At 41.2% G+C, this 13,727-nt stretch overlaps 1 protein-coding gene across 2 annotated transcripts in view; it reads right to left on the bottom strand.

The window, feature by feature from the left end:
- PEPD (peptidase D) overlaps positions 1–13,727 on the bottom strand; it is a 151,168-nt gene that overhangs the window by 31,634 nt on the left and 105,807 nt on the right. For both annotated transcript variants that reach the window (XM_038147846.1, XM_038147845.1), the window contains one exon: positions 7,434–7,582. In XM_038147846.1, the coding sequence (XP_038003774.1) occupies positions 7,434–7,582 (149 nt within the window). The remainder of the gene's footprint in view (positions 1–7,433; positions 7,583–13,727) is intronic.

The following is a 13,727-nucleotide window of genomic DNA, read 5'->3' as shown; positions in this document are numbered from 1 at the left end:
ATGATTAATAAAGGGATCTTTTATTTGCTTGGCATGTAGGTCTGCTTCTTTGCCTGAAATGTTTTTGACTGTACCTGAAGTACAATTTGATGGCACTTTCTTGGTCAAAGATTATATGGCAATCCTGGCATCAGTGAAATCTTCCAAGTCTGATCTTTGGCCCTGGAAGACAGGATTTAAGAGCTTAAAGAACCCATGTCTTTAAGTGAAACTGGATTTCTGGGAGAGCCATACACAAGGAACCTTCTAGCCCTAACATGGAGAAACCTCCATCTTGTGTTATCAGAGATGTTAGTCCTGGGGCAGAGATTTTCTTCAAGACCTTCCTCAAATGCATTTATTGGAAAAGCAAAGCCTGAAAGCCCGAGGCAAGGCAATACTCACTGTCTTGCATAGTAAAATCCAGAACTTGGGGATATGCATATAAGATGAGCTCCAACTTGAAAAACGCAGAGATAGAAATTCTATAGGGAAACCCTGTGGTAATGTCAGTATCCCAAGGAGGAATTCACGCTGCACATAAACTGATGTGATGAACAACAACTTCTGTGCATATTTGGAACTAATTTTTATTTTTCATTTTATTGAAACAAACAAACATCAATCAGCAAATATTCCCAGCTGCATAGCTAATGTCTGAATGCAATTTTGATTCAATAGGGACTCTGTATACACAAGCTTTTCAAATCATAAAAATGTAGAGATAGGGACTTGAGTGGCTGCCAACCTCGCCTTACTCAACTGCTCCTTGGGAGCAGTTTGCTAGACAAGGAGATCTTTTTTGAAACTGGAATTTAGGACAATGGACCTTACAGAGTGAGGTATTTTAATTCCTTCTTCCTTGTGCTCCAAATATTAATGTATATAAGTTTAAAGATTAAAAAAAAGAATTTTTCAACATAGATTTTGCAGTAGTACCAGGCATGCTAAGCACAACCAGCTCCCTTCCTTCCCTTTCTCCTGTGATTTTCCATTAGTCTACAGAAAAGACAGAGAGAAATGCTTGGAGGTCCCAGGATGCAATTGCAAAAGGATAAAGATGGAAAGTATGTGATTGCTCCAATATTTAGCTCATTAATCTTAAAAACTCTGCTTATGCTCTAGTGCATTAATGCAAAATAGTTCTAATTGCAAAGCTGAGAGATAGGCACACTTCCTTTTTAGTTCTTCTCAACACAGTAGCAACTTATTATATTTCAGAAAATTCAATGTTTCTATAAACAGAAACTGTACATAGAAACTTTCTACCTATAGCAACCATACTGTCCTCATCAACTAGGAATTAAATTTATAGAACTGAAATTATTAATATTCTTTAAATGCTTAAGATAATAACCTGACCAACAATTAGCAGAAATCACTTGAGAGGCTGCCCATGGTTTTAAATATCCAGTTATTTGCTGAAGAATAAAAGAGAAGCCACTCCACAGAGCCTTCCCCAACACCACTGGACCCTGTGTCGCTGACAGTAACACTGGTCCATGAACAGGGGAGTGCCCAGGGCTGGGCTAGGGGTGGCCACACCTCACAGAGAGATCCAGCAGTGCCCTGCCTGTGGGCTGGCAGCACCACCTGCCCTGGGCACAGCCACAGCTGAGAACACAGGCACTGCTCCTCAGCAGCACCTCCCTGGCCTCCACCACTGGCATTTCCATGGGCATGTTTCATGTTTTCAACATAGCGTGGAGGGATTCAGGTTAGGAGGCATACCAGCAGGGTACCAAGCCCTCCTCAGTGTAGGGTTAACTTCAAACTTAGATCATGTTTCCTCAACAAATTGTTTTCTTGAGGTTTCAGAGAGGGACTTACATAAAAACAAATTATTTCACACTTTTTCCCCCCAATAGATAGATATTAATTCCAAAGAGCAAACAATAGTGGTCTCCCAGGTGTAACCAGGGATGAATGATGGATAACAAAGCTAACACATTGACATGGGATCTAACTTATGCAGCTAGGGTAAAGAATGGAGTGAGACAGATTTGGGAGCCATGCACATTTGCCCTTTCTAACCCTTCAGGTCTCTCCACTATTAACAGACATGCCCAACTTGCTCCTAAAAGAGTCTACTCTACTCCTGCAGTTCAGGCTTTCAGCTGCTGCCATGAGAGGTGTCCACTGGAGGTGCTCCAGACATCAGAGCTGAGACCTCACACCCTGCCCTTCACCACTGCCCTCAGCAGCCTCATGCCTACTGAGGCTGTGCTTCACAATACTATTTTTCCACCAGAGTTTGCTTTTTTAAGCCTGGGCAATTATGGGGGGGGGGGGGGGGAGAGCTACACTAAAAGCAGTAATTTTATGGTTATAGCATCAAGGACTCTGGAGTTGAGCAATATCCACTGACAGAGTGTGTGAGCTTTGCTTGGCCCTTGGTGCTGACGTGTTACGGCTCAGTCCTTCAGTTACATGAACATCTACTCCTTCACACAGGATTTCAGTAGTACCTAGCCTTTCTGATGATGCTGCCTATTCCAGTCCTGCAGTAAAATCTTTAAAATGTAAAAAAAAATGCAGTGACACTTGCCAGAGGAAGATACCCAGAGCTGTGTTTTGCAATGAAGGCAGCTGGCCAAAGGACAGAAGACCTCAGGCAAGCAAAACTGCAACATCCATTCATGTGTTACTACAGCCATGGAGGAGAGCCTCAGCAGTGCCAGTGGAAAAGCTTCCACCAGACCAAGCAGAGCTTCCCACCAACCACAAGATGCAAATCCACAGGAAGCTCCAAGTTAATTTACTTCTAGGGCTACCCCAGTTTCCAGAAGACTCCAACCACCAAGGCAAGCACAGCTCCTGATAAACCACTGAAGATTTCTCTTCATTATATAACTCCTCTTCCATCTGTTACAAAAGCTGAAAACAAGCAAGAAAAAACCCAAGAGACTTCACAAGAAGGCAAGCATGGCAAATGCACCTAAAAGTTGCCTCTGGTAACCAGCAACCTTTCTTGCACCAGACTCAGGGTCCCAGCAGGATGCTAAGCAACTTGCTTCAAACACGGGGGGGGGGGGGGGTTTAAAATTTATTTCACTTTTTTTTTTTTTTTTACTTTTACCAGAGTTTGGCTTGACAATCTGGAGTGTAATTTGCAGAAAGGCTGGGCTCTCAGCAGCTGTAACAGAGGTCAAAACAGCTGGGGTTTAAGCAAGAGCAATGTTCAACTCTCTTAAAAAAGATCTTGAGTCTGAAGAATTTCCATCTTGGAATCCCAAATGAGTCAATAGCTTTTACATTAATTTCTCCAGCCTGCTGGCTCCTGCCTGCAGAAGGGGGACTGCTGCACACTTGCACATCATTAAGATGCAGTGCAAGCAAGCTTCCTTGCCTGCCCAGCACCTGTGTACTGTTATGATGAGCACTCTGAGAAAAACTGGTGAGGACATTGATAATTTTGGATTCAGAGAAGGTTTTGAACAGTAGGCAATAAACAGCTCCAGGCCATGCACAGAACAAAAGGTTAAACTAAATTACTGAATAGCTGCTCATTAGCTCAGCTCTTACTGTTATATGCATTGTGTGAAGACAGCAGAGTGAGAAACAATGAATGTATCTACAGGAACATTTAATTCCAATCATTCTTGGAGGTAAAATCTCTTGGTTGTCCCCACTTACTGTGTTTTTGTGTACACAGTGGAATTTTGAAGCGCATGAATTAAATTCATTTCAGGTGAAAGTAAACTGGGAGATGTGCTCCAGGACTGCATTTAATGTGCCTCAACCTTTGGCAAATCCAATGAGATTAAAAAAGAATGCAGAAGTGAGACAAATTAGGACACTAACTTCTGGAATATTCTGAGATACGTGGCTTTACAATTTCACTCTTTTATAACTATTCTTTCTATGTAGCATATCTGTAAAGCAAATTGTTTCTCAAATCATCCGAGAAAGAAACAGATGATGCCTCAGCCACTGAAGGAAATGAAAGTGTCAATATTCTGCACATCTGCCCCTGGATTTTAGTTCTGTGGAAGAGGAAATTTAATGCAGATGGACTTGACACAATTAAGAATATCCCCTAAGCAGAAATGCAATATTCCTCTCAGACATCTTGGATCATAGGCCTGACTTTGTAGGAAAGACAATTAGCCCACTGCCACACAAGCACACTTTTTTGACTTTCTCTTCAGTGACAAGCATCACTGTCTTCACCAGTGCTCCATGTTCAGTGGTTTCAAAACTGCTGATTATGCAAGACTGAGTAAGTCTTCCTCCCCTTTTATTTTAAACAGAATTTGTTTGTGGCAGAAGTTGTGACAACTGTACTGAACTTGGGCTGTAATCCCCCAGAGAGTATTTCTTAACTTTCAGAATATATTATTTGCCTTGCAGAAGGAATTCTTTTTTTAGGAGTTGTAAGGTAAGAAGACCCATATATATGATTAGAGCTGTTTGTACACTTGGACCATGCACAGAATGTAGCAGATGAATGCTTCTCTATAATGAAATGCAATGTTTTGGAGTATTTTTTAAATTATAACAACTGTTTGTATATAGAAATATAAACACAATATATTAGGAGGTCTATTGTCTCTCAGAAAGTACCTGCACTCAAAAGTTAATTAGGTCCACATGAGAGCCAAACTGAAAAAAGAAATGCAAATCTCTGAATTAAACACACCTATACAGAATGTTTAAGGCTGTGTCCTTCCATAAACACAGTTATGTAACCCAGTATTTGGTCAGTGACTCTCCCTAAAGTACTCACTCCCTATCTTGCAGTCAGAAAGACCCCAGGAATCATTGACATCCTGATGACAACTACTAGATGTGCCTGGTGTCCCCCTGCCACAAGGCAATTAAGGAGATAAACAGCATTTCCTACAGCTGCTGACTGTGCTGTGCCCACTCTCACCCAGCCTGCTCCAGGAATGGCTCCTGCCACCTGACCTGTCACTTGGCAGGCTTTGACCTTAGGAACTCTGGGAAATGAAAACTAGCAAAAATAACAGCAAAATTACCATAGGCTCCATAATCCAGAAAATCTCACTAAAACATGATGGCTCTGGATTTTACATTTAGTGCCTCCAACCCTGCAAGCTGTTTTGCCTCTTCTTTTGGAGACACAAAGTGTTACAGGGAGAAGAGACTCTTGTGAATTCACATCATCATTTCTTGCTCTCCTCGGTGACAGTACCTGGCTCCCCCAGGGGCAGATCCTAGTGCTTTAGTCGAGGAGCTCCCAAATGAGGTTTGTTTAGGGAGGCTGCAGCCTCTCTCCCTGAGTCTCCCTCTGGACAGCAGTGACAATGGCATCAGCCCCTCAAGGGGCTCTGGGGTTTCTCAGCAGCCTGACAACTCTGTGACACTAGCCATGCTACAAAGGTCGGTGTTTCCATTTCTTCTTTTTCTGAATCCTGGTCTTCCAGATTTTTAAAAGTACCTAAAAAGCAGACTTCTCAGATGATGAAAATGTTTGCATGTTACCAGACTCTTAACTGGATCTGTAATTCAAGAGTCCAGGTTGCATTTCATTGCACTCTGAAGTACAAAAGGAATGAAACCAATGAACCAGTCTGCAGCCCATTTTCTGTAGATAAAAAATTCATCATTACTAGTCTTCCAAAGAGTGTAAATGCATTTGCACCATTCTTCCAAACAGACAAGACGACAAGAATAGAAAGTTCAGTCCCTTCTTCTGCCAGAGATTAAGAATGATTTGTCTGTTTGTGGATCTCAAGCTCCCAAAGCTAGTAAAAGACCCTTGCAACTACTTCTCAGAAATACTCAAATTAGTATGTCCTTATTTTATGACACTGTAAATAGAGTGTTCAGCAAACTTGAAAATTCTCTACAGCACCCTGAGCACAACATCATATTAGCTCTCAAATGCTGAAGACAGTCTGCAACTTATTAGCATAAAATACTGCTAAAAATGTTACATAGGATTAAAGGTGACACTGAAATGCAACAAGAACTGGGAAGAGGAATAGGGATGAGTCTTGAGAGGAGGAACAGCAGATGATGAAGAATGCATATTGTTATTAAAATAGCAAGATATCTAGCCTCATTTTGCAGATAAGCATCAAGTGTTATTTCTCCTGATGCCTTGAGAGGCTACCTAGAACAGAGGCTAGACAGAGTTAAAGGAATAAATAGGGATTTATTAAAAAGGCTTTCAAAGGATACACCTTGGCCAGTACAAGAGCCTGGCCAAGGCTACAACCAAGACGGACAACGGATCACGAATTTTCACACTTTTATAAGTTTTGGTCCATTTCCATATTGGAGTTAATTATCCAATTACAGCTCCAGGTTATAAAGTCCCATCCTCCCAGATTGCTCTCCTCAATTCACTGTTGTTTACATTTTTTAGGCCTGAAGCTGCAATGGTGTCCTCAGTTCCCAGGCTGGGAAAGGATTGTTTTGTCTGACTAAACTGTGAGGAGAACTTGCTAACGCTCTATATGAAGTTCAGAGTTATACACTAATGCAGTATAGAATCTGGAAAATATGAAAGCTAAAACTTGAGGCATCACTCCCTTGCAAACTGCTCAAATCAACAGAGCTGCTGCCAGCCTGGATAACAGGAAAATTGCTTCTGTTCCAACAGGCAATCCAGAAAGCTCAGGCATTTAAGGTCTGGCAACTGAAGACTAATACAGCCCATTTAAAGGATAAGTGTGCTTTGTGCATTGAGTACATTCTTCTTGAAGATGTTCCATTAGTAATACTGAGAAATGCTCAAGTACCTTCACCAGTGACAAAATCACAGCAGCAGCTAGCTCTAAAATATTTATTTGCTGGCCTGAAAGCAGAATGGGAGAAAAATAAGGTTTTCATTAAGCCAGACAGTTGTTTCAAATGAAAATGTGTATTTGTTGAACCAGTTTGCCTGCAATTTAAAGGCATACAGTGAAGTACCCAATGGCCAGTGCTTTTGAAAGCTTTTTAAGGCTAATTATCCTTCCCAAAGATGCACACTCCATCCCCTTTTTCAACAGAAGATTTCCATTGAGCCTACACATAAAATACAGAAGATACTGGAAACAAACTGAAGCACAGCATGTGCTCACACAAACTCTGACTTCAGCATTTGGCATCAGCTTCCTGAAAAGATGGCTGGCTGTGTAAGGACACATCTGAGTAACAACTGTCATCATTACTAGACTCATGAAGAGTGTAAATGCATTTGTACCGTTCTTCCAAACAGGCAGGACAACAATAAGAACGGAAAGTAGATGAAGGGAATTTAAAAAAAGAAAAATTAAAGTATCTTATTAATTGTGTTAATAATTGTTTCTATGTTATGTCTTTAGAAGTGTACGGAGAATGTTGTGTATCCTACCTCTATATTTAAGGAGCTGCTTAACCATGGAAATTAATTTTATCATCTTGTTCCCTTCCAAGACTTTCTGAAATGCAAACATAATTGATTTGACAGCCTGAATGCTGCTACCAAAGCTCTCAACTCCTGCTGGCAGATCTTTTACCTGGCTTGACTGCTGCCATCACAGCCCGTGAGGCCTTCAGCACTGCCTCATAGACAGCCCTCTGGTCAGCTGTGAACTTGCCATTGGCAGGGAAGGTGCAGGTGATGTCAGAGCCATAGCAGTAATATTCTCCTCCCATATCAAACAGGCTGAAAAGGAAACACAGGGGAAAGAAATGAAAATTTAGTTCCAAAGAAAAAGTAAAACATGGTGGATCTTTGTCTTGCTCTGCACTCAATAACATCTACATTTTGGTAGATCACCAATATAATCACTGCTTGAACACTCTTCTAAGTCAAACAGGATGACAGTCCCTTGGAATCTCCTGGCAGAAGGGTATCTGCATTGCATATGGCTTAAATGGACACCCACTATGGGCTGTGCTGGTCCAGGATGGGAACGCTCAGAGTACACAGAAAGGAAGATAAAAACTACATGAAGAATCCACTTTAAGCTCCTCAGTTCCAGTTTCTAGGAAACTGGAACTTTTTTTCTTTCCTGAAAAATGCTAGCACCACATACAGCATCCAGCATCCAAAACAGAATCCCACTTAACAAAGAAATGTTAATGGAATAAGGATTATGGAAAGAGCCAACCATAAAAGTACACACAGTACAGCTTTCTGCATCAGAGGCAGAAGAAAGAAATCATGAAGTGCTTTCTTTATGGGGACAAAAAAAGTGGCTTACCCCTTGAGAAGTATGTTTATTCTATACATGACTAAATGACTCACCACTGATTGCTCAGCTGCCAGAAATCAAGCTACAAGAACAGCAAGGGGGACTCTACACCCTTGTGAGGACCACGTTAGACATTTGCAGTACTATGCTTCTCAAGCCTGCTTGATAAGGCATTGCACTGCCTTCAGCAGGATCAGAAATCAGTAAATAACCAAATGACCATTTGGACCAGATAACACTTGAGCAAATAACCCCCTTGGTTCATCACGTATTGATTGCAGAAAGGCACATTTTACATTCAGGATTTTGATCTTGAGACAGTATTTGTGTGACCTCCTGATTTCTATGGTAATGAGTCAGAGATTAAATCTGTGAATTTAAGTCTTCTTCCAACTACCCCAAACAACTACGAGAGGCTAATCACTACAAGAAATATGATTTTCCTTCACTGTGTCTGAGAACCTTGGAGTTTTCCTCCTCTTGCTGCTTCTTCACAGCAGGGTCAGTCAGACAGCACAAGCAGAAGGCAGGGCACTCCACTGGGGCACCCTCTCTGCCACTGAGTCCTAATTACAGCAGCAATTAGGAAAACTGTGCAGTGTGGCTCTGTCCCCAAGCAGCAAATGTGACTAGGTAAGGATAAATATAAGCTACCACAAAAATTGCTACCACACTCTGCTGTAGCTGATCACCATTTCCAGCACAACTGCTACTGAAAGCAATGGACAGTGAGTGACAAGGGCAGTCATGATAAAACTAAAGAATACTTCAGCAGGGCTAGGACTCTTCTTGCTGCATTGCACACACACAGACACACGAAGATTTACTCCAAGAGCTTTTAAAATCCACTCTACAATTTCCTCCATGAACAAATCTCTGCACCGAGTGAATCTCTGCCCTGCCTGGAGTCTTTGCCAGCCTCCCCAAACTGGGCAAGGTTCAGCTCCAGAGACTTGCAGAACTGGAACATCAGGAACTGCCCCAGTGGCTGCAGCTGCACGAGGCTTAAAGCTGCAGGAGCAAATCCTCAGGAGAGTGCTGCAGAGAGAACTGCAAAGCTACCTGTGTGACCAGGCTAATGCACATACCACAGTCATTCACCTGAACATGGAATATGGAATGTTACACCAGAAAGCTGCTAGTTGAAAAAAGATACAAAACAGGCAGCAAACGTCAGGGTGAAAAAAAAACACAATTGGACACCAGCATAGAAACTGCAAGGCAGCCTGGCCAAAATCAGAAACCCCAAAATCAGAAACCTCAAAATCAGAAACCCCATCGACACTGCCAAATTTTGATTTTATGGCTAGACTTGCTTCTAAAAATTACTAAAGATGCACATGAAAAATCTACAGGTACCAAAAAGTAGTTGCAGCAACTGGGAATCACGGAAGAAGCTGCTACATGCTGTAATGTACCAACAAGAAACAGATCAGTTCTAAATCTTTGAACCCATCCCAGACTGATCCTTTCAGTCACAAATCAAGTTTCAAGATGATCTGTGGGCTCTGCAGCAGTTCTGTGACCTAACTGTTGCACTTACAAGTGTAAATGCAATTCAGGATGGAGACAGTAAAGCTCTGACTAACAACTTGACAACTCCCTGAACATGTCTACTGGAAGTTGCTATGCTTTGTATATTATATTCTATATTTTACCCTGCAAAGTAGTTATTCTGAACTTTCCAGAGGCAGAATTTTACCTCTGTCTTAAACCTTACAATTATCAGCATTTTCTCAAACCCATTCATCACTCAGTGGCTGTTAAATAATTTTTAAGTTACAAGAGAACTGAGCAATGGAAAAAAAAATGACAAAGCTGATGGTACACCAAAACAAGGCTCACAAGCTAGGAAGCACCATTTGTTCAGGTCTCTTGGCTTCCAGACAAGAGGAGACATGAGGGAAGATGATCTTTCAAATTCCAGCACAGATCACAGCACACCATCCAGCCTGTATGCTTCAGTGAGAAAGCATCCAAACCAAATGGGACATCTGGGAGATATTTTGGCTCTTATCAGGAATTCTCTTCCATTTAACTTCAGTTGGGAACATATCCATTAGCTAAAATGTTGCCCAAGACATGGAAATAGCCAAAATATTGTAGTTATACTGAGAAAATAATAGGAGCCTGAGAAGATCCCAGTTTCATATATTTGCTTGCCAGGCAAAATAAATGGTGAAGCACATTTATATCAAATAAAACGTATGACAGCTACTATCTTTTCCTGTTGACTAACCAGAAAAAAAAATTCTAAAAGAAGGTTCCTTATAAAAACCACATTTATTTTACCCTGAAATTAGATGGCAAATTGCTAGTGAAAAAATACTACTAGTGCATTCTAGTTTGTTCTCAACTGCATGTACAAAATTACCTGTCTGATAGTGTAGTCTTAAAAGGGTCACATACAGAAACAACTACTTAATGTTATTTGGACTGTTACCAAATGCAGCAGCAATATAAGCAAATAAAATGCAGAAATGAAAACAGGCCTACAGGCATATTGATCTATAGCTTACCTCTTAAGAGCTGTTTAAAAACAGAGCAACATGTGCAATAATATCATAAACATTCACAAACCCTATCATATTTCCCTTTTAGATTAATTAAGTGCTACACATGTAGCAGACTGTGTATGTTGTCGTTACATGTACATTGCATACACTTTACATTTTGTATGACAAAACTTAACTGTAAGTTCAGTTTTCTGCTGAATGATAAAAAACTTCATTCTAAAACTACCCTTTCACCACTCCTTTTCCAGCGAGAACACAATTGTGAATTGCTGATTTCAATGAGATGATATGGCTGAGGCTGTCAGGTTTCTGAGGCATTTGAAAGGGATGCTGAACAGAGGAGTGCTGCTGACCAAAGAGAGACATTAGGTTTTATGTCAAACTGTTCATTGATTCAGCTTGAAGCTGAGCAGGCCAGCTCAATCTCTTTCAAAGCCTTCTGAGAGAAAGCTAATCTTGCTTTGCATCATTTTGTTGTGAGCAAGAGCAAAAACCACCTTCATTTCAGGGTGAAAATGCATGATGTATAAAGCAGATTTAACAGTCAGAAGACCTGTGCACCCCATGAAAATTCCATGCTACTGTTTCAATTTATTTTCTAGAATAACCAGGAAGCTATATCGTAAGTAAAAGATGCACAGCAAAAATAGTCTCAACTTCTTGGAAGTATGGACATAGCTATCCCAATAGAGGCTTCAGTTCTGTGTGCACACATAATCTTTCCTACAAAACATATTGCAAAATACTGTAAACATTACTAACTAAAACTGAACAATGCACAGTGAAAAATCAGATAACATGCCAGTTGCTCTACTGACAGAATGCCTTGCTTATGTACCAGTAATCCAACATTAGCCAACAGCACTGGAATACAAGGTGCCTTCTGCCTGCTTTACAAGCCACCTTCAAAAATAACTAAGAGCGTTTAATTATTTTCACAGGGAAACACATAAACCCACAAGTTTAAATCATTTTGCACATAAACCAGTATCATAGTCAAAAAGAAGGAGAAACGTGTGTGACATGCCACAGCATTGCAGAAAGGCTTGGCTGGACATGCCCCTCCTCACAGCAGCTCCCCAGCCCTTCCCAGCAAGTCCCTGCAGCATTCTGCCATGTACAACCCAACTGGGGCTCTGCTCCCCGTGCAGGAACCCAGGAGGGAAATTTGGAGGAAATATTTCAAGTTCTGTCAATTTTAAAATGAATACAGGTTTGTAAGTCAATGCTGGAACTGAAACACAACGTGATGCACAAAAGCTCCTTTCCCCTCCTTTCCCTCTGCAACAAAACGGATGAGTAAGACATGGCTGTGTTACTCTCACAGAATATTGGCACCACAAAATGCAGATTTATAGTTACATTTTTTTGCTTTCAAGCCAAGAAAAATAATATGCATTTTGATATTGATTTTAGCTTTCTTAACCTCTGACTGTGAAGCACCATGAAACACTTTGCGTAACACTTCAAATTTGAACACTGTGGACTATAAAAAGTCATAGTTCTTTTCTTCATAAAGTCACTGTATACCATTTCTCAAAAATAAAGCATCATCTTCCTTTAAGCATGTGTTTTACTTTTATAGGCTTGCTGACACTTTTATTGTCAAATAATTTGAAACTGCCAGGCAATGAAGCAAATTATGGCCAATATCACAATGGGAAGCAATACTTTATTTGGGATATCTGAGCCATGTGTATGAATTGTTATGATCCAACCACCAACCCAACCCAAAGACAAGCTCTCGCAGGCACTTTTTGGGAAGCCTACATCTACTCCCACGAGCTAGCACATAAAGCTGTCACCTTCCTGCTCCACAGGTCTGCTTGATCTGTACACTCAGAACTGGATCTCCTCATGATGGTTATAAAAGAATTACTCTTGTGCAGCTGTTAATGTGGCAGAGCAATGACTGGGGTGAAACCCAGGTGGATGTCCTTGTGCAATGCACCCCGACCCAGTGTCCTACTGAGTGTCACCTGCCTGCAGCCCACGTCCTCTCCAGTCTATTCTCGGGACAAAATCTTCCCTTCCCCTGGGTGGGTTTGCAAGACTAGCAATCAGAAAACTGATATTGCCCTATCTTACCATGCCCTCCTCACTCCTCAGGCTAAGCAGGTGTGAAAACCGAAGCACTTTACTCAGCAACATTTACTGAGGTTTTAGGGGTTTGAGCCATTACTAACCAACACAGCTATGAGCAGCCACACAGATGAACTGGTGCCAGCCAGTCTTAGGACAGCAGGAGTAAAGGTACACACAGTTTTGTCTTCCTCTTACTGCCATAAAAGCAAGTCATCCCCAGCTGGAGATTTATGCTGTGTGATCTCAGCATACTCGGCTCCGAGTTCACAGAGAGCACTCTGTGCTTTACACTTCATGCAGCAATTAAACCCTTAAGTATTCACACAGTAACAAAATCCAACTGTTTGTTTGGTTAAACACTTCTAAGGCAATTTCAAGCTTAAGGGAACTAGGTATCAGCATTTCTATGAGATATGTTTTGGAAACAGGCCAACTGATGTGGAAATAGGGTGGTTTAATAGGAGACCACAAGAATGAATTAATGTAAATGATATCACGAGGAAGAAAACAGAGAGATAAGTGACACATACTCTTTCATACACTTGCATCTTGACTAGCCAAGAGATATCAATTAAAAAAGCAACACCAGGTAAGATAAGATCACAAACCCCAAGAGAGAATTTGGACACTATAGTGTATAGTCCTACCATGCTCAGGAAGAGGTTTTTTAAGAGAAGCCTTGCTGTTACCAGCTTCCATCTGACATGGCAGACAAGGAACTTGTACTGGCTCTGTCTTGAAGCCAAGCTTGGCTCACTGGTTTAAAGCCAACTTTTTGTCATCAGCACCCGTGGAGTCTAGAATAATCTTTATAAGTGCTGGAGAACACTTTTTCTGTAGGAAATTTGATTCTGAGTACTCACAGGAAACCAAGACTTTGTTTAAGACTCCTTTTCAAAAAGAGAGGCTGTAGCCTCTCTTACACAGGTAAATGTACTTCCAGCTGCATGACTACTCTCCACACAGTTGCAAGTCAGCTAACCAAGGTCCCACACTTGTTGTTTCTCCTCAA

The sequence above is a fragment of the Motacilla alba genome, chromosome 11 (genome assembly GCF_015832195.1).
Source record: "Motacilla alba alba isolate MOTALB_02 chromosome 11, Motacilla_alba_V1.0_pri, whole genome shotgun sequence".
Taxonomy (NCBI): domain Eukaryota; kingdom Metazoa; phylum Chordata; class Aves; order Passeriformes; family Motacillidae; genus Motacilla; species Motacilla alba.
The sequence above is the reverse complement of the archived record's forward strand: the minus strand, read 5'-3'. Positions and strand labels throughout refer to the sequence as shown.